Below are 18,819 nucleotides of genomic sequence, written 5' to 3'. Positions count from 1 at the left end.
TCATTCACACCTACGTCACTTCCTTCTCCCTAGTCTCCTGGAAGTCCAAAACGTGCAACATAGCCCCCCTGGCTTATGCTTTGTGGAGGGTGAAGGTCCGTTCTGGACGCTATTCGTAACTATCACGGCCCATATAGACCGACACGCTGTTTACAATCAAGCCCGTGTTTGCCCACACCAGGTGTGGGCACTGCGAGTGCGCAGAAACCAAATTCGCGTGAAGTGAAGCGTCTGCGCATGCGCAGTGCCGTCGACAGCGCCACCGCAGCTGCGTGACGTCAGGGCCGCGTGTTGGTCTATAGTTGGCCCATTGTAGTAGATGAGCAGTGCGTGGTTGGGTCTGCTACGTGTAAGTAATTCTAATTTTATGGAATGCGAGTGATATGAGCACCTTGCCTCACACTTCCAGGAAGGTGTAAAAAATCACCTTCATTTTGAAGCCGATCATTCAGCAGCTAGGGAGTGAGCGTGATTCTCACACCTTGGTACCGCCGTCATGAAAGTTGCGAATATTAGGTCGCTTTATATGGAATGCGAGCAGGCTCACCTGCGAACATCAGTGTATTCAGCGCTCCTTCTATTCCAGGATGCGTTATCCTAGGGTTAGGAGAATCACGAACGCCGCCGATTGTATGTAAAAAAAAGCTTTTTTTTTTTTTTTCTCCTTTTCTTGTAGGAAGGCGGCCCGGAACTTCAATCCACTCATGTGCAAAGCCGCAAACCACGCCATAGCAGAGGTCCGTCTTTTTTTATATCTGATTTTTATCACGAAGTTATATCCTATATTACGGCATATTCACAAACAAAAACGGATGAGCTGTGTATATAAACACACTCACTAATTTTAGGTATTGTATAGAAAGACGCGTTCTGTACGTTTAAAAGCGAATACTATACGCATAACACGAATGCAAATCAAATAACGATAACTATCTCTTTTTTTTTTTCTTTTACTCCAGTTGTTTCGTATCAGTTACACCCCTCTGAGACCTGTATGGAGTACGGGACATTTGTCGATAAGTGTTTCGGTTTACCTTTTTGTGTCCCTGCATGCCACCTCCACCAAACGGCTAATTAATACGAAATACAAATAAATCAACACGGCTAGCGTGTTGTCCCATAGCCCCCTTTTCCCCGAACGAGCACATTTAGGGAATGTGTTCATTTGGGAAAAGACAATTGTTCCAAATAAGGGGATTAACAGGTGGAGATCTAAAATCCGCAGTAACACTGCTCGCACATCGTACAAAAGACAGTTTGCAGACACTATAGGGAGTTTTAGGAAACCGTGTTTCCACATGGTATACGATAAGTCCTCCAATTATGAACTGCGCATGCGCGAATCTTCTGTTGTAGCGCATGCGCAGTCCGTACCGGAAGGCCCGTATCGGACCTGCAGAAACGGTTCCCCAAAACACTCTGCTGTTTGAAGCGTGTTTCTTCCTCGTATACGTACGGTTCCCGTGACGTTGGTCACACGAAAACTGTCTGGAGACAAGTGTTCGAAGCACACGTATGTGTGAAGCAGACGGGCTTCGAAGATGCCTCAAGCGTGCCCGCGGATAATACTGTCAACATGTCTGCGGAGAAACTCCCTGTCTGCTTAAACAATCTCAAACTGGAAACATGACGCAGGATCCGACGAATAGATCGCATATCTTTATATATACTCGCGTAATATGTACATTCAGTACGACAAAATAATCCGTCTTTTGTCTTGCTGAAGGTAATGTTTTCTTTTGTGTGTGTGTGTGTTGCGTTTCAGGTGGAAGAGGTATGCGAGATTGGAGATATCCCACCGGATCAGGTGCACCTTGCCGGAATCCACGTCGACGGCATCTGCAGAGGATCGCGGTCATCCAAGGAACTAGTGGTGACGTTTTTTGTTTGTATACCAATTTTTTTTTTTTTTCCCGCGCAGAGCGACGAATGGTTTGTTCATTCAGTTGCTTTTGTTTTTAACGTGAAACGTTCTTCGGTTATGTTTACTCCGGCTTTTGTGAAGCCGTGGCCTGCGACGTCCCATGATGCAACGCGCGCAGTGTTGCATTATGGGACCGTTACAGACGCATACACACCAATTCAGTTTTCCCGCTAAATTTAACGGGGAAATTGACTTTACGTGACCGTATGTCACTCCATGATAGAACGCTTGATGTGTGCAACTAGTAATTAGCCATGCATTTTTTTATCAATATTTCTCCAAAATGTGGCTTAATTGTGGCCAAAAAAAAAAAAATTAAAAGGCACACTCCTACATGCATTAACAAACACACCTGTCTCTTTTAAAAAAAGTTTATTCGAAAAAAGACAACAGTGTAACAAAATGTCGATGATTTATTCAAACGTTAATTTTGGCCTATTTCAAAAAGGAACACGCGAAAAAAAAAAATTGCTTCCATTCGTATATAAATATACTCTCTTCTAACAACCATACACTGTCTTCCAATAACTACATGCTGTCTTCAAATAACCATGTTGCAACTTCTTTCTTGTTTGTTACCCAAGATTTGCAAGACCCAGAACGCACAAAATGAAGCGATCGACGACTACAAAACCCGCATCATCCGAAGGGCAGTCCTGGAATTTCAGGACGGGATGTACGGTATCCTTTCGTTTTTAAACCATGGGAGTTTGAATCCCGCCATGCGGGAATTTTCGGAACGAATGCGCAACCGCCATATCATCGTTACAATTTAACAATTACACGCCAAACTAACATTACCTGATTTGTCTTCCCGCCCTAAAAATGCTCGTCTGTGTTTATACCGAAATCTTTATCATCGTATCTTATTCGTTCGCCAGAAACTCATCATTGAACCATCTCATCACTCGGCTCGTCTCGATCACATTTATAAGGTCGGCATACCATACGAAATTCAATTGGAATGTTTTTCCCTTTACACGAGCTTACTGGCACTAGTGGGACTCAAGGATACTCACACGGACTGCCACAAGCCAAGAGAGTCCTTTGGTGCGGTGTAATTTCATTTTGAGTGAAAAGCGAGCGTTTTCATTCAATGTCTCCTTCGCAAAACTTGATGACGTAGTTGGGCAGTCGAAGTACCGCCCAGGGACGATATTTGAATGCTGCTGATAGATTGGACCCGAGCATTGCGTGGGCACTCGATTTGGGCTCGCGATAATCGATAGCTCGAGAAGCGTTCGGGTAGTGGCCCGTGTCCACCGTGCCCGTGTCCAATTGCTGCAATGACGACAATAGCCAAGCCATAACAATGTCTGGAACTCAGCGCGTGTCTTGTGCGTTTCCAGCCCCAGCGCGTTGCTATGATCAACATTGGCGGCATATAATCTGCTCCAGATCACGTGGACGCTTGTTCTGGCTGCGAGTTGAGGGAATGAACGCTGCTCGTTTTTCTTTAATTTTTCTGCGACTTCGATTGCGTGCGGTGAAAAACGAACGGGTGTTTCACAGGTCATTAACGTCAGGGATCCGTTATAAGTAGGGTTCGGAGTTTTCGGTTTAAACCGATAAAGACCGATAAAAGTACGCCGAATCCATTTTCGAAAATTCGGTTTTAACCGAAAAGGGTCAGTTTTTAGGTTCGGCATTTTCGGTTTAAACCGATAAAAACCGATAGAAGTACGTCGAATTCATTTTCTAAAATTCAGTTTTAACCGGAAAAGGTCACTTTGACCTTCCAGTCGTACCGCAGAGCCGTGGCAAAAAAAAAAAAAAAAATTGGAACGACAGTGTCTATCGAAACGTGTCCGAATGTATGGGATACACGGATGCCATCGCGACGTTTTGTTTCAATGTGCGCATCATCGATCGGAACGTGAAGTCCGAAACGCGTAATGACTTCGCCATGTACGAGCGTGTTTTCGAACTCGTTGTAAGGAAGACTGACTTCGTGGAAGCTCTGCATATTGTGTTGCACTTCAAAACCAGACTTGGACGTAGTTCAACTACTCTACTCAAACTACATTAGTTTAACTACTTTTTCGAGTAACTTGGTAACTTTCAATTACAACTTGATTTGGGTAATTAGTACTTTAATTTAACTACTTTTTTCAGGTAACTTCTACTCAAATTACTAACAAATTTCGAAATTATATAATGCTAATTTTGCCCATCACGAAAGTTTGAGCGCAGAAATGAATAAGACGCCGGCAGATGAAGTGGCATTCTCGAACAAGGGGCCCCCTTGTTCAGGAAGGCGTCCTTGGGCCAAGGTGGCGACGAGCAGCCAAAACATAACACCGGCACGCACGAACGCAGGAAGAGATGCTTGCTGAACAAGCCTTGGTCGGGTATTGACCTAATCCGGTAATGCACGCAAGCGCTGCGTTTCCAGCTGCAACCGTGAAAGACGGGGACACTCTGAGAGTTGTTGTTTTCGTGCTGTCTGTCTTTAGTGAGTTCTGACTCAAGCGGTAGGTTCCACGGCAGGCGCCACTGGAATGACCTCGCAGCTGGGCGCCTTGTCGTCAGCGCATACGCCTTTGCAAAGCCGGACTCTCCCGCGCACAAACCCTGGTACGGATAATCCGTTCATAGGAGCACGTTCCCGCTTACAGCTGCAACTGTATACGAGCGACGATGCTTGTTCACGTAATCCTTCGCGTCCTTCCGACCATCCATGCCTGGGAGACCTCCTCTTTGTTAAAATTGATTCAGGCGAGTCAGAATGTTGTAGTCGCCGGCGAGGATTGCGAGTTACCCTTGGGAGATCCTTCTGTTGGACCCAATTTTTTTTTCAGTAGCGTAGCACTAGCACTACGACGTGACGCGCAGTCGTCCGGATGATCTCATCGTCGTGGCGCGAGACTTGAACCCTTGACGGTCTGGTGCACTCGCCCAGCGTACTCTCAGAACGACGTCGGAATGAAGAGGGGCCAGTCATAACAATCTCAACATGACGAAGAAAAAAAAAAAGGAGGAAAGTTTGTTATTAAAGACCGTCTACCCGAGGCAAACCTCACAAGTTTCGTCATGGACTCCTAAGATGCCGACACTCGCTTACCCGACCCCGCACGGCCTGTTTCACAAATTCAACGCTGCCGTTCCATCCAGCCCGTCGGCGGAACGTCTATTTAGCTGGGCTGGGGACGTCTTTAGAAGGAAAAGGGGAAAACTCTCCTATCAAGAACTTTGAAAGTCAATTGCTTCTGCGAGCGAGTACACTATTTTGGCGAAAACGCAAGCCATAAATAGACTGCATTTATTTTAGGCTCGCAGGGTTTTTCATTGATCAAGACTGCTGTTCATTTTGCTACCACAAATATATAAAAAAGTAACTTCGAAAGTAACTTCAAAGTAACTCGCTACTTTTTACAGTAGTTAGTAGTTTACTCAATTACTCTTACGAATGCGTAATTTCTACTCTACTCCAATTACTTTTGGCGCCGATACTCACTAACTTAACTTAACTACCTTTTTTGAGTAATTTGTACATGTCTGTTCAAAACGTCGCAGCGTGTCTCTTTTGGCGGTCACAATTGGTTGATTGGCCGATTTTGGCTCAGGCAGTGCTTCATCTCATCAGCCTGCCAGTGTCCAGTGTTAGCGTTGAGTGGGCATTCTCAAAGCTCAGGGTCATAATAACAGGAAACAAGGGTCCGGATCAACGAGGAGAACCTGGAAAAGCTAAAGTACACGTGTGTGCACTATAATAAGATCACATAATCCTGATGCACAGAAGGTGAAGTTCCATGTTTTTTTTGGCATAGGCTTTGTATCTGACTTGTTTGTACTTCTGAGTTTTTTTTTACTTTTTCTTGTTTCTTTTACAGTTGCACACATTTGCCAAATAAAGTGTCCATTTATTTTTCAGTGTATCGGTGCCGTTATTTTTTGAGTGATCACAAATATCAGAGCTAGAAGGATCATCTGATCCAGTGTCGGTTGGTGTTTATTTTATATTCACCAAAAAAAGCCGATAAACTTTTGTGGGCATAAATATACGCCGAAAAAAAACGAAAATTCATTTTTAAAATAAACACCGAAAATAGTACGCCGAATTTTGAAAAAATAGAAACCGAAAACGCGGAACCCTAGTTATAAGCAACACAACAACAGAGGCGATGCAACAAAGGGGCGATGCAACAAAAATCGTTGCATCGCCCCTTTAAAGAAGCGATGCAACAATACGGCTTAGAATTATACTTTGACATTTATAACCTATAAAACACACGTTGCTTTTTTTTTTTTTTTAAGCAATGGCAATTGCAGAAAAAGTTCGAGAAATACGAACACCTTTTACCCGTTCTACTCGCAGAAAAAAAGCGGCCACGTGATCTAAACCGATTATATGCCGCCATGCATATATCCCAGGCAGCACCGAGTTCTGGGCCAAAACTTGGCTTGCGTCTGGCAGTTTAGGGCATTAAAAAGCCCGAAGAAGCCAAAGTAGTGCCAAACCTGACCTCCCTTGGCAACAGTCTGGGTATCTTGGCCCTAATTCGCCAAACAAGTGCCAAACTTAGGCTTCGCTCCCGGGTAGTTCGGTTATTATCTGGCATCTTCGGGCCTAAATCGCCTAACAAATGCCAAATTTAGGGTTACTGCCCGTTAGTTCGGCAGATCTTTGGCATTTTTGGGCCAAAATCGCCAAACTAATGCCAAAGTTAGGCTTCACTTTTTGATAGTTCGGCTATCATCTGGCACATTCGGGCCAAAATCGCCTCAGATGTGCCAGAGTTAGGCTTACTACCTTGTAGTTCGGCAGAGCTTTGGCATTTTTGGGCCAAAATCGCCAAACTAATGCCAAAGTTAGGCTTCACTTTTTGACAGTTCGGCTGTCACCAGGCACATTCGGGCCAAAATCGCCACAGATGTGCCAGAGTTAGGCTTACTACCTTGTAGTTCGGCAGAGCTTTGGCATTTTCGGGCCAAAATCGCCAAACTAATGCCAAAGTTAGGCTTCACTTTTTGACAGTTCGGCTGTCACCTAGCACATTCGGGCCAAAATCGCCACAAATGTGCCAGAGTTAGGCTTACTACCTTGTAGTTCGGTTGAGATCTGGCATCTTTGGGCCCAAGTCGCCAAGTGAGTGCCCAAGTTAGGCTTCGCTTCCCGATAGTTTGGCTGTGATCTGGCAGCGACGGGCCAAAGGTGCCAAACAAGTGCCAGAACTAGGCTTACTGCCTTGGAGTTCGGCTGATGAGGTATTTGATGTACGCGGGTGGTCTTCATCTTAATTAAATAGAAATCAAGTTTTATTCGGCTGGCAACTTTATCTTATTTTGGTTGTCTCTTGATTTCTGCAGTCCAAAGGTTGGCTGAATGTTTTGACGCGGCTGGAGCAGGCTTTGCAAACGCAAATTGTGCCAGATGTTTTACTCGCGCGTAGGTACACAAGCCAATATCGGGACGCGCCGTGAGACTGGTTCGACATTATGGCGCGTTCACACCGGCGATGCGATCTAGTCGCGCCATAACTTTCATCGCAAAAGCGACCATCGCGGGCAAAAAGTGACGGGTTTTGAGCAGTCGCTTGCTGACCCGACGTTTTGCGATGCACTCTAGTCGCGGAGAGGCCGAGCCAACCAACGGCGTTCGGAGCGAGAGTTTTTGAGACGCGACTCGCCAACGAAGGCATTGGACTCGCTCATCGCGCACGCCAAATTGACCAACTAATTACTTTTTTTTTCTTTTTTTTTTTTTTTTTTTTTTTGCGATGCGATTTAGCTGGATCGCGCGACTGCTATCCCCGGTGTGAATCCGCCTTTACAGAAAGTGCTGCCATTGAGCTAACACTGCGCAAGACGGATGTGCGCACGTCTCAACAAGATATATCATTATTAAGGGGGGTCCAAACTGGACACTACAAAACGCACGACTCCTACAAATCGTGAAAATTGAAGCGGACGCGCCCGCTTCAAGCCCGCTTCGATTTTCACGATTTGTCGGAGTCGTGTCCTGTTTGGACATTCCTTTATGCGGCGCATTGCAAAAGCGAGCGTGGCTCTGTGCGTGTCTTGCATTGTGATTGAGCACTGTCAAATCCTAGCGATAACAAAGTGCGGAAACGACCGTGGCTCTATGGCGCGGTTCCCGCATCACACTTGGGGGATGAAAATGAAATCCCGGAAATTGTCCTATTTTAGCGTGTTGATACTTTTTAAACATTAAAAAGTGGAGACACAAAAGGGACGATAAAGACAGGACAATCTCTGAACTTTAAAGCCGCTGTACAAACGGGACGTTCTGCAGAGAAGAACCTTCTCTCCCGAAGCTGGGGGACGGGGAGGGAAAGGTCAAGCGTTGGATGGAAGGAGGTTTAGAGAATGGGATTAGCCTCGGGGCGAGGCCATCCTCTCGAGAGGGAGTGGGGACGGAACAAAGCTGGCCGTGGTGGTTCCGGCTACCAGGTGGAAGAAAGTTAAGCTTGTCAAGCGGCGACCTCGGATCCGAGGACAGGCACGCCAGAGAATTTGAAAATAGCTGCTTGATTAGCCGGACGACCCAGTGCGGTCTACTGGTTCTAGAAGGTGACTCGGATGAAGAAAACTCGTTTTGGTCGAAAACTCTAAAAGCATTCTGGACGTGAACCCTTGCCACAAATAAAAATAACACATGCATGAAAAACTGCGAAGGCACCTAAGCTTTCGCCTATGATGTGGGAATGCGTGAGCATTACTGGCAAAGTTATGTTGGCGCAACTTGCAATAAAGAAAGAAAAAAAAAGTTATGTTGGCTGCAATAAAGAAATAAAAAAAAAGTTATGTTGGCGCAACGGATAGCGCGCTAGTTTCACGATCAAGAGAGCCTAGCTTCGAAACCGGGCAGGGGATGGTTTTTTTTCTCGTGTTATTTTTTTTTTTCGTTTTTTTTTTGTTTGTTTGGTTACGTGGCAAGAAAAATCACATGAACAGAATTTTTTTTGGCCAAGTCACCAGAGATTTTTTTTCTAATTTCTCCTTTTCTTCAGTCTTTCTTTCTTTCTTTCTTTCTTTCTTTCTTTCTTTCTTTCTTTCTTTCTTTCTTTTCTTTTCTTTTCTTTTCTTTTTTCGGTTTACGCTTCCTATCGCATAACTCTTTGCACCTATTTCGCGTTACATTGGCGTTAGCCAAATCATTTTATTTATGGCAGGGAATTCTGCCGTACGTATCTTATGTTACTATTACCAACCCTGGATTTCGTCCGGCAACCAGTTTGGGAATGACGACGCCAAATTTCTGTTATAATTTCTTTGAGGTCTAAGGCCTCGTTATCCGTCGGCCTCTAAGATTGGCTCTTCAAGTATCTTTTGGGAAAGAGTTGACGACAGGCATCTTTAAGGAGCACGTGTGTCGACCAGAGTAAACATTGCTGAAGCGCCTCTAGTGTGATTTTGGCCGTAAATAACTGGAGGCCCCGGGCAAACCAACCCAATGGAGAAAAGTATCTACCTTTCTGGTTTCATAGAGAGCTATGAAAGTCAAAAGGGACGAATCCCAGCCGAGTCAAACTACCGGCTTGCAAACGCAATCGTGTTGATAATAGCGCAAAGGAGTTTGTATGACTCTCTCTGGCGGTGCGCAGAGGGTAAAGGCACGGAGGTAATATATGCTTTTGCCCAGTCACCTCGCGAACGGTTGGGTATTGGCTGCAGAGATCCATTTCGCGTTGTTTTATTACGGGATTATATCTTGATTTCTTTGTTCCTAGTTTCACAGACAGAACGAAATCGCTTTTCTCGTGTGGTGTCACGGCGGGAAGACAGAAATCAATCAGAGTACCGAAATTCGACGCTTGTGCTCGTTCTATAGCGCTTCTAAAAAACGTGCGATCACGGCTGTGTATCGTCAACATTGCATAAACTGCCGTTACTTGTACTCGTATTGCATCGTGAGGGAACGACTATGACTGGGTAAACAGAAATAGGGAGAATGGGTGCGTGCGATTTGTTGAAGTTCGAGTCAACAAATCGAGCTTCAACGAATGCGATTGTATTGCATTCACTCAACCAGCTATATGAGTTTTCAGATCCTTCCAAGTATGCGATTCGTGTTCTGCCAGTGGTACCTCAGTAAGATTAAAAAAACAAAATCCACGTTAAAAAAAAAAAATTACGGTGACTCGAGTTGCTCCCGCGCCGAATCATGTTTCACATAAGCGTAATTTTGGGTTCGATGCACGACGAGGGGTCTTCAATTATAAAAATATTTTGATTACGATTATTTGCGGCGCTAAAAATTTGAAAGCCAAGTAGTGAAGACGATGGTGTTCTTATAAATATTATATACATTTTATTTTACACTGTTTGAATACGCTGCGGTCGTTATGTCCTTGAATTATTGGCTAGTTTGTGGCGGACAGGGAAGTCTTGCAGGACCATTATGATAGCACCTACACTAAACCTGCCGCGCTTCGAAAAATGTTAGTCCAATGCATACCAGCTTGTTCAAGGCGGACGAAGCATTACGCATCCGGCAAAGCGCATTAAATCGCTGCCCGCGACGTTTTTTCTTTTTTATTTTTTTTATTTATTTATTTATTATTTTTTTTTTTTTTTTTTTTTTTTGTGCAGCGAGGTAATTTTTAGTCAAGCAGCACGCCCCCTCTACGGCGGGTTATGCCGGATTAACGGAGGCGTCTCCTAATCCATTCTCCGTGTTGGCCCCTCGGGGGAGGGCGGTGAAGTGAGGAAAGGAGGGCAGGAGAGGAGGAAACGCAAAAAAAAGTGGAAAGAGCGAACTTTATTTTCGGCTTCAACCTCAAAACCCGCCCGCTCCGTGGGAGTACCGGAAAGAGAAATCTTGGCGGAAGGAGAGGAACCGAAGGAAGTGTACGCGATCCCCCTGTCCTGCGGGACCAGGTACATCGGGCAAACGGGGCGATGCCTCAACGACCGACTCCGAGAACATCAAATGGACGCCGAAAGAGCTGCTTCGGAGTCAAAGCACCCGATAGTCATTCACGGGAAAAATGTCCCGGTTGCGCTCCCAATTTATGTAATAACAAAAACGGCTTGACATAACAAAAATAACAATTTAATTAAACGTTGCGCCTCCAATGCGGGAGGCATCTTCAGTAGAGCACAGAGCGAGTGAAAGTCGCACAAAAAAGTTCGGCTATTTAGGCATAAAGTTTGTGTACACGTCCGGCAGGGGGCCACGGTTCTTGTTTACCAGCGATGAATCACTTCCGCATTTGTCATTCTGGATGAACCAAGATTCCAGCAGCTTCCTCGGTTCCCACCTTATATCTCTCGCCAAGGTCGATGCCTTGACAAAGTCAAATTGGTGTCCTCACGTCCATGCGTGGTCGACGAGTTCGGACTTGAAGCGGGTGGCGTTCGTGGAATTGGCGACATCCCGTGCGTGTTCTTTTAGTCTTGTTATTCTTTTTCGTCCCGTCTCTCCAATATAGGAAGCGTCACATTCCTTGCAGTGCACCTGGTAGATCACGTCCCTTTCTGCCTCTGGCGGGGTCGGGTCTTTTGGCATGGAGATAACATTGACAATTGTTCTTTCGTACCCCCAACGGCCTAAGGGCGCGTCCCAATGCCTCCGGGATGCACACGACGTCACGTGTTCGTTCGGCTCGATCCGGGCGCCGATGGGACATTTGTTTCTTAACGCGATTGACAAACCAGTCGGGGTAGTTACGTTTTTTCAAAGCCTCCCGCACATGGCTAAGTTCTTGAATGCTAAGTGTTGACTTAGATGGGACAGTTTCTGAACGATGAAGTAACGATCTTACAACTGAGCTTTTGTGTTGAGTAGGGTGATGAGAGTGGTAGTCAAGAAAGTTTTGTCTGTCACATGGTTTACGATATACGGATGTCTCCTTCTTAAAAAAAGGTTCACTAGTTCTATGGACACGTACATCTAAACACGGCAAGGTACTATCGGTTTCATGTTCGCAGGTGAACTGAATTGATGGGTGGACACTATTCAAATTGCGGTGAAAATCAGTTACGTTCTCTCTGTTAACCATTACAAAAGTGTCATCGACATAACGACGGTAGAACTTCACGGGGAAATCAATGCCAGTCATTACCTTTCCTCAACATATTCCATGACGAGATTCGAGACGGTGACGGAAACTGAACTCCCCATAGGGCATCCGCTGACCTGATGATATATGTCCCCATTAAAACTAAGATTACACTGGTTGAGACAAAAACGCAAAAGGAGTATAACGTCTTCAACAAGGAGGGTTGTGCGAGTGGACAACGACTGGTCTGCCAACAACCGGTCACGGGCGACATCAACCGCCAGGGCGTTGGGGACATTCGTAAATAATGAAATCACATCAAAGGATACCATAGCCTCGTGCGGTAGCAGGGTCTGAGCGCGTATAAGTTCAACAAAGTCATGGGAATTCCGGAGGCTAAACTCATTTTTTCTTGTAAGAGGGCTCAGAATCATAACCAGATATTTGGAAAGGCTGTAAGTGGATGAACTAATAAAAGATACAATCGGGCGTAGGGGGCAACCCGGTTTGTGAATTTTGGGGAGTTCATACATCTTGGGTGTCGCGGCGTCAAAGGAGAAGAGACGACGGTATAGGTCGTCACTGATGCGTCCTTTCTTTTTCAGCTCTCGAAGGTGGTCAACTAACTCTTTCGGACTTAGCGGCGGGATCTCTTGATAGCCTCACGAAATAGTGACTGTCGTTTATAACTTCATACATCTTCTTCATGTAGTCATCCCTATCAAGCACAACGGTTCTTTTTTCTTTGTCGGCCTTTAAAATCATGATGGAGCTGTCTGACTTCAACTCATTAAGACCAATGCGTTCTTGTTGACCAACAAACAAATGTCCCATCGGCGCCTGGATCGAGCCGAACGAACACGTTACGTTAAGGGTTTCGAAGGCATTGGGACGCGGCCTTGGGCCGTTGGGGGTACGAACTGTATACAAACCCTACAGAACAATCGCCAATGTTATCTCCAAGCCAAAAGATCCGACCCTGCCAGAGGCAGAAAGGGTCGTGATTTACCAGGTACAGTGCAAGGAATGTGACGCTTCCTACATTGGAGCGACGAGACGAAAAAGAAAAACAAGACTAAAAGAACACGCACGGGACCGCCACCCGCTTCATGTCCGAACTCGTCGACCACGCATGGACGTCAGGACACCAATTTGACATTGACAAGGCATCCACTTTGGAGGGGGATAAAAGGTGGGAACCGAGGAAGCTGCTGGAATCTTGGTTCATCCAGAACGACAAACGCGGAAGTGATTCATCGCTGGTAAACAAGAACCGTGGCCCCCTGCCGGACGTGTACACAAACTTTATGCCTAAATAACCGAACTTTTTTGTCCGACTCTCACTCGCTCTGCGCTCTACTGAAGATGCCTCCCGCATGGGAGGCGAAACGTTTAATTAAATTGTTATTTTTGTGATGTCAAGCCGTTTTTGTTATAACATTTATCACGTCTTCGCCCGGCTTGTGGAGTATTTTTGCGCTCCTAATTTCACCGGCACGACAGCCATGGGAGGCCACTGCGGGCAAATGGGGACAGAAATAATTGAGGCCTATCGGATGGCGACAAGCCCGGAAAACATAACCACCCCGTCCATTTCGCTCTCAAGAAAGGAGATTATCTTTCTTAGGCCCTTAAAGGGCCCATGAAACGATTTTTGGGTTGGGATAAATCATTTTAGATTGGGATTTTACTAATAGCACATCGTTCAGTGGACCAAAAGAAAAAGGTAGAAAGTCAAAAGCCTGACTTTCAGTGCGGAAATTTGAAAACAGAGCGGACTATTTCGTACCTCCTCCCCTTCGCAACCTTTCTGTCTTTTCACTGTGATACAACCGCGGTCCCAAAAGCGCGTTATCGGGTCCAAACTGACGTCACACGCAACCGGACCTCACTTATTCCCTTCACCCCTAAGCTGACATTGTGGTGGAAGCTACACGCTTGCCGGACCAATCAGCCGCCTCCCTTTCATCACCTGACTTCATTCTCTGCAGCCACATTTGCCACGCTCACGTGGCAAGTGTGGCTGGCCCAACGAGCACGTCGCTTCAACAGCACTGTCAGCTTCGGAATGAACGGGGTGGGGAAAGCGACTTTTTTCTGAATTTTGAGCGACGGGCTAATCTTCTAGGGGGAGAATGGATGTGTCCGGGATTACACAAACGGGAGTGCGAGCAAGAGGGGACTCCCCCTTTTCGTCTTCTTCAACTGTTTGGTGGAATGCGCGATTTATGAGTTCAGGAGGAAAGCGAAACAGGAAAAAGTTGGAAAAGCGTTTCATGACCCCTTTAATGGAAGCCGCACGCTGACAGACTAGGCAAGGCGACAAGGTCACCGGCAGAAGCGGCCTTTCCTTTTATGCGTTGTTGATGCCCCTTCGACCTCGCCTTTTGCAAATCCTCCCCACCTGCTTTTGCGTCTTCGTGTGGCTGTCAGCGAAACGCGTTACTCAGCGTGACCTCTCTACATAGGACGCGTAGGACAAAAAAGTTTGGACGAAAATTTGTCACGTGACTTTTTCTGTCACGCTGATGGGATCTCTGGGGCTGTCGTTTTCGCCGTTTGCCTAGTTATAGAAATAAGCAGGCCACGTAGGTCCGGTTTTCGAACTGGGCTCTTCAGTGTTCTGTTGCTTTGGTGCGTTGCAGACGCGGCCGTGTTTTTTCGTCGTAAACGGTCGGAATACGTCCATGCCAATTTTTCGGTAACAGTCATTTTTTGCACCGGAGTTCGTGGAATACTTGTGATGTGTTTGTTGGACACGCTTCGACAAAAACTGCTCTTCGCCGACGACGAGACGTCAGTTGAATGTGCGCAACCTTCTTCCTCGAATGTGTTTGTGGGGTGCCTGAGTTGGATTATGCATCTGTCAAGGATTACATGATATCGCTCTTTTATTAGTAAGTGCACTGCAAGCATGATTCTGATAGTCGCCCTGCTTTCCTTTCATTCTCCGCGGTTTTACGTGTGATGAGTTTTGCTTGGCATGAGGACAGTGTTAATTGTATTTTATATTTTGCTTTTCGTTTTACAGAGAAGTGTGACCTTTGTTAATATGTTGAGAATACACTGTGTGTAATGATAGTTGTTTAATAAACTTCTGGGAGCGATCGAAAAAATTTGTTTGTCCGTATAAGTGATTGGATATGCAACAAATGACATGTAACGTACACATACTTGCACGACGTTCGGCCAATACGAAGCAGACGCGTCGTAGAGTTTTCGCACAATATTACGCGAACGCTAGGGCGGGGCGAAACAGCTGTACGGCAATACCTGCCGGGTATCAAACGGTGGTGCAAAACTGGACAGTTGAGCGATATTGTAACCTGTGCTGTGAATGCTGTGACATCTTGTTTGCTCTTTTGTACCGCCCTCCATCAGGATCCGTGAGTGATTTCCTTCATTTTTCAGAAACGTTACTTGATCAAAGCGTATCGATGAAGTTACAAGCTGTCTTGGTTGGAGATCTAAACATTAATGTTGGCACGGACAATGTATCTTACACGCGTTTACAAGAAATATTTGAATCGTATGGCTGCACAAACACAATAAATGTACCAACTAGGATTACTTCGACAACAGAAACCACTCTTGACCTTTGTATAACAAATCTTCCTTCTGATGATTTGAGATCAGGCACATTGATGTGCGATCTAAGTGACCATTTACCAATATACTGTCTTCTGCCTTGTAAGCAGCCACGCGGCTATAAACAAGAAGCGTTATTCAGGGATTGTTCTAAACGAAATATTCAGCGGTTTAAGGATTTTATCTCGTGTCAAGATTGGAGTATTGTTTTGAGAGAAAACGATGCAGACAGGGCATATGACGTTTTTCTATCCCATTTTATTTCCGCGTATAACACGTTTTTTCCCTTAAAGGTGCGAAAAAAACACAAGAAAACTCGCAAGCCATGGATATCTAGCGAATTATATCAAAGGATTAAAAACCGGAACAAGCTGTATCAGATATTTTTAAAAACAAGGAGTGAAACTGACCTTCGCATGTTTAAAAAAGTACGGAATAAACTAAACACTGATATTAAAAAAGCAAAATGTGAATACTACATGCAAAAGTTTTCGGAAGTTATGGGGAATCCCCGCTTGATGTGGCAAACAGTAAACGAGTTAACTTCTAAAAACGTCTCGCCTAGAAAAGTGCCATTTTACGATGAGGCGCTATCGGAAGAGCAGATAGCAAACCGGTTTAACGCCCACTTTGTTACTGCTGGTGCTCCTTCAAATGACCGCGTAGATTTACCATGTGAACAGTTCATAAGGACAAATTGCCTAGATTCTCTTTTCTTATATCCGACTGATCAGTGTGAAATTATAGACCTAATTAGGGCACTAAAAGATGACTGCGCTTCCGGTACTGATGACATCAAGCCTAGACCTTTAAAGGCCGTTTGTGAAGAAATCAGCTTTCCATTGGCTCACGTTTGTAACCTCATTCTATCTACAGGCGTCTTCCCGGACAAAATGAAACATGCACGTGTGGCTGTTATACACAAAGGTGGACCAGTTAATGATTTAAACAACTATAGACCTATTTCTGTGCTTTCAGTTTTTTCGAAGCTAGCTGAAAATATTATAAATAAACGACTTGTTAAATTTTTGACCTCAAATAATATTCTAGTAAAGGAGCAATTCGGTTTTCAGAAAAATAAGTCACCAGAAGTTGCACTGCTTGGAATAAAAGAACAAATCCTTGAGAACATAGAACAAAAAGTATACACGCTAGGCATATTCCTTGACCTTAGAAAAGCATTCGATTGCGTTCAACATGACATACTCTTAAAGAAACTTCAGTTGTATGGAGTCCGTGGTGTTGCGTTATTATTATTTAAAAACTATCTCGCGTCCAGAACTCAGTATGTAACCATAAACGGAGTGAAGTCAGACTTTCAACGCATCAGATATGGAGTTCCCCAGGGATCTATTCTTGGACCTATACTATTTTTGGTATATATCAATGACATTGTAAACATACATGGTAGTTCAAATATAGTATTATATGCAGATGATACCAATATTTTCTTCTCCGGTGTAGACATACACGATCTCTTTGGTAGGGCAAACGAATGGTTAAGGGGGTTAGACATGTGGCTTAAATCAAATAAACTTTATTTAAACGTAGACAAAACTAAGTACTTACTATTTAAACCGAAAGGAATGACATTACCGTCAAATTTTAAATTAGAATTCCAGGACTCTTTCATTCAGCAGTCTTCAACTATTCGTTTCTTGGGAGTTGTATTCCACGAAAACTTATCATGGGCACCCCATATTGATTCGATCATAGGAAATCTTTGTCGAGCTGTTGGTCTTTTGAATAGATTAAGGTATTATCTCCCCCAAAAAGCTAAACGTCAAATTTATTTCGCCCTCATACACTCCCGTATAAGTTATTGTCTATTAGTGTGGTCAAGTACGTCCCAAACAAACTTAGATCGTCTCTTATCTATACAAAAGCGAGCATTACGAGCAATTGGAAACATAAATTTTTTTAGGAATGCCACACCATACTTTAGAACATACCAAATATTAAACTTAAGAGATCTACACAAATATAAACTGTCCCTCGAGATTTGGCGGCAATTTCATGCTGACAAATGGCTGTTCCATACAAAGTACCCCGTGAAAATTGGGCCGTACAATTTAAGAAAAAATGTAATAATGAAATCTCGTTCACGGACAAATTATGGAGATCAGAAGCTAAGTTTTCAGATACCAGATTTTTTGAACAAACACCCAACTACTTTAGACTTTCTAAATAGCGCCAGGTCACCCCTTAGTTATAAGAAAAGTGTGAAAGAAATTTTATTTACGGATGAATAAAACAACGAAAAATATGTGCTAAACTTCTTGAATGATAAATGCATGTAATAGCACAAAAATGTTTTTTTTTTTTACCTGTTGTAGCAAAATGTAATATTATAGATAATTGGCCCACCTGTGTTCGCACACCCCTGGTTGTTTGTTATTTGTCTTCTTTTGTGTTTGTTTTTTATTGTATAGCAGTGAAAGCATGTCACTCTTGTTTTGTTTTGCTACCGCTGTTGCCAAAAAGGGCGGCGTGGCCTCGTCAGGCACTTCAAAGTGCCTTTAGCCATGTCCCCCGAGACATTCTGTAAGTTCTGTCTCAAATAAACTTATACAAACAAACAAAACAAACAAAACTTTCGGCCGGCACTGGCACGATACTGAAAAGTATTGCCGTGCTGCTTGGGAACGGAGGTGATGACATCTTACTATCGTGCTTCCAACGCTTATTTATTTTATTTCTCTCCTGGGACGCGTAAAAGAGCACTTCTGTGACACACCAGAGATATTCGAAACTTGGGCTGGCCTCTCGGCTTTCTTTGCCACTTTTGGCACTTATTTGGCACTTCAGTGGGTAGCCAGAAAAGAGCCAAACTTCGGCATGCCCCGAATCGACAAATTAACATTTACTGCGGCAGTTATGGCTCAAGTCTGGCACTTACTTTGGCACAACTGTGGCGGACCAGAGAAAAGCCAAACTCGGCGAGGCTGAAATACCGAAATTAGGCGTTGCTTTGGTAGTTATGGCTCAAGTATGGCACACTTCGGCACTCCTGTGGCGTATCAGAGAAACGCCAAATTTTGGCGTGTCCGAAATACCCAAATTAGGCGTTGCTCTGGCAGTTATAGCTGAATTATTGCATCAACTTTGGCGCTCCTCTGGCGGACCAGAGAAACGCCAAACCTTAGCACGTCCCAAATACCGAAATTAGGCGTTGCTCTGGCAGTTATGGCTGAAGTATGGCACCAACTTTGGCGCTCCTCTGGCAGACCAGAGAAGCGCCAAACCTTGGCATGCCCCGAATTCCCAGTTTAGGTTTTATTATGGCAGTTATGGCTCAAATCTGGCACCAACTTTAGCGCTCCTCTGGCGGACCAGAGC

The 18,819-nt window shown here is 44.6% G+C and overlaps 2 protein-coding genes across 3 annotated transcripts in view; one reads left to right on the top strand and one right to left on the bottom strand.

Moving 5' to 3' along the window:
• The window catches only part of LOC8026196 (adenylate cyclase type 8), a 295,086-nt gene that overhangs the window by 157,315 nt on the left and 118,952 nt on the right, over positions 1-18,819 (bottom strand). The gene's annotated exons all lie outside the window — the stretch shown is intronic.
• The window catches only part of LOC8038438 (succinyl-CoA:3-ketoacid coenzyme A transferase 1, mitochondrial), a 49,015-nt gene that overhangs the window by 23,371 nt on the left and 6,825 nt on the right, over positions 1-18,819 (top strand). For both annotated transcript variants that reach the window (XM_042286164.1, XM_042286163.1), the window contains 2 exons: positions 677-737; positions 1,766-1,873. In XM_042286164.1, the coding sequence (XP_042142098.1) occupies positions 677-737; positions 1,766-1,873 (169 nt within the window). The remainder of the gene's footprint in view (positions 1-676; positions 738-1,765; positions 1,874-18,819) is intronic.

Source organism: Ixodes scapularis, unplaced genomic scaffold (assembly GCF_016920785.2).
Source record: "Ixodes scapularis isolate PalLabHiFi unplaced genomic scaffold, ASM1692078v2 PGA_scaffold7__128_contigs__length_106722199, whole genome shotgun sequence".
NCBI classification, from domain to species: Eukaryota; Metazoa; Arthropoda; class Arachnida; order Ixodida; family Ixodidae; genus Ixodes; species Ixodes scapularis.
This window is presented reverse-complemented; position numbering and strand designations above follow the sequence as displayed.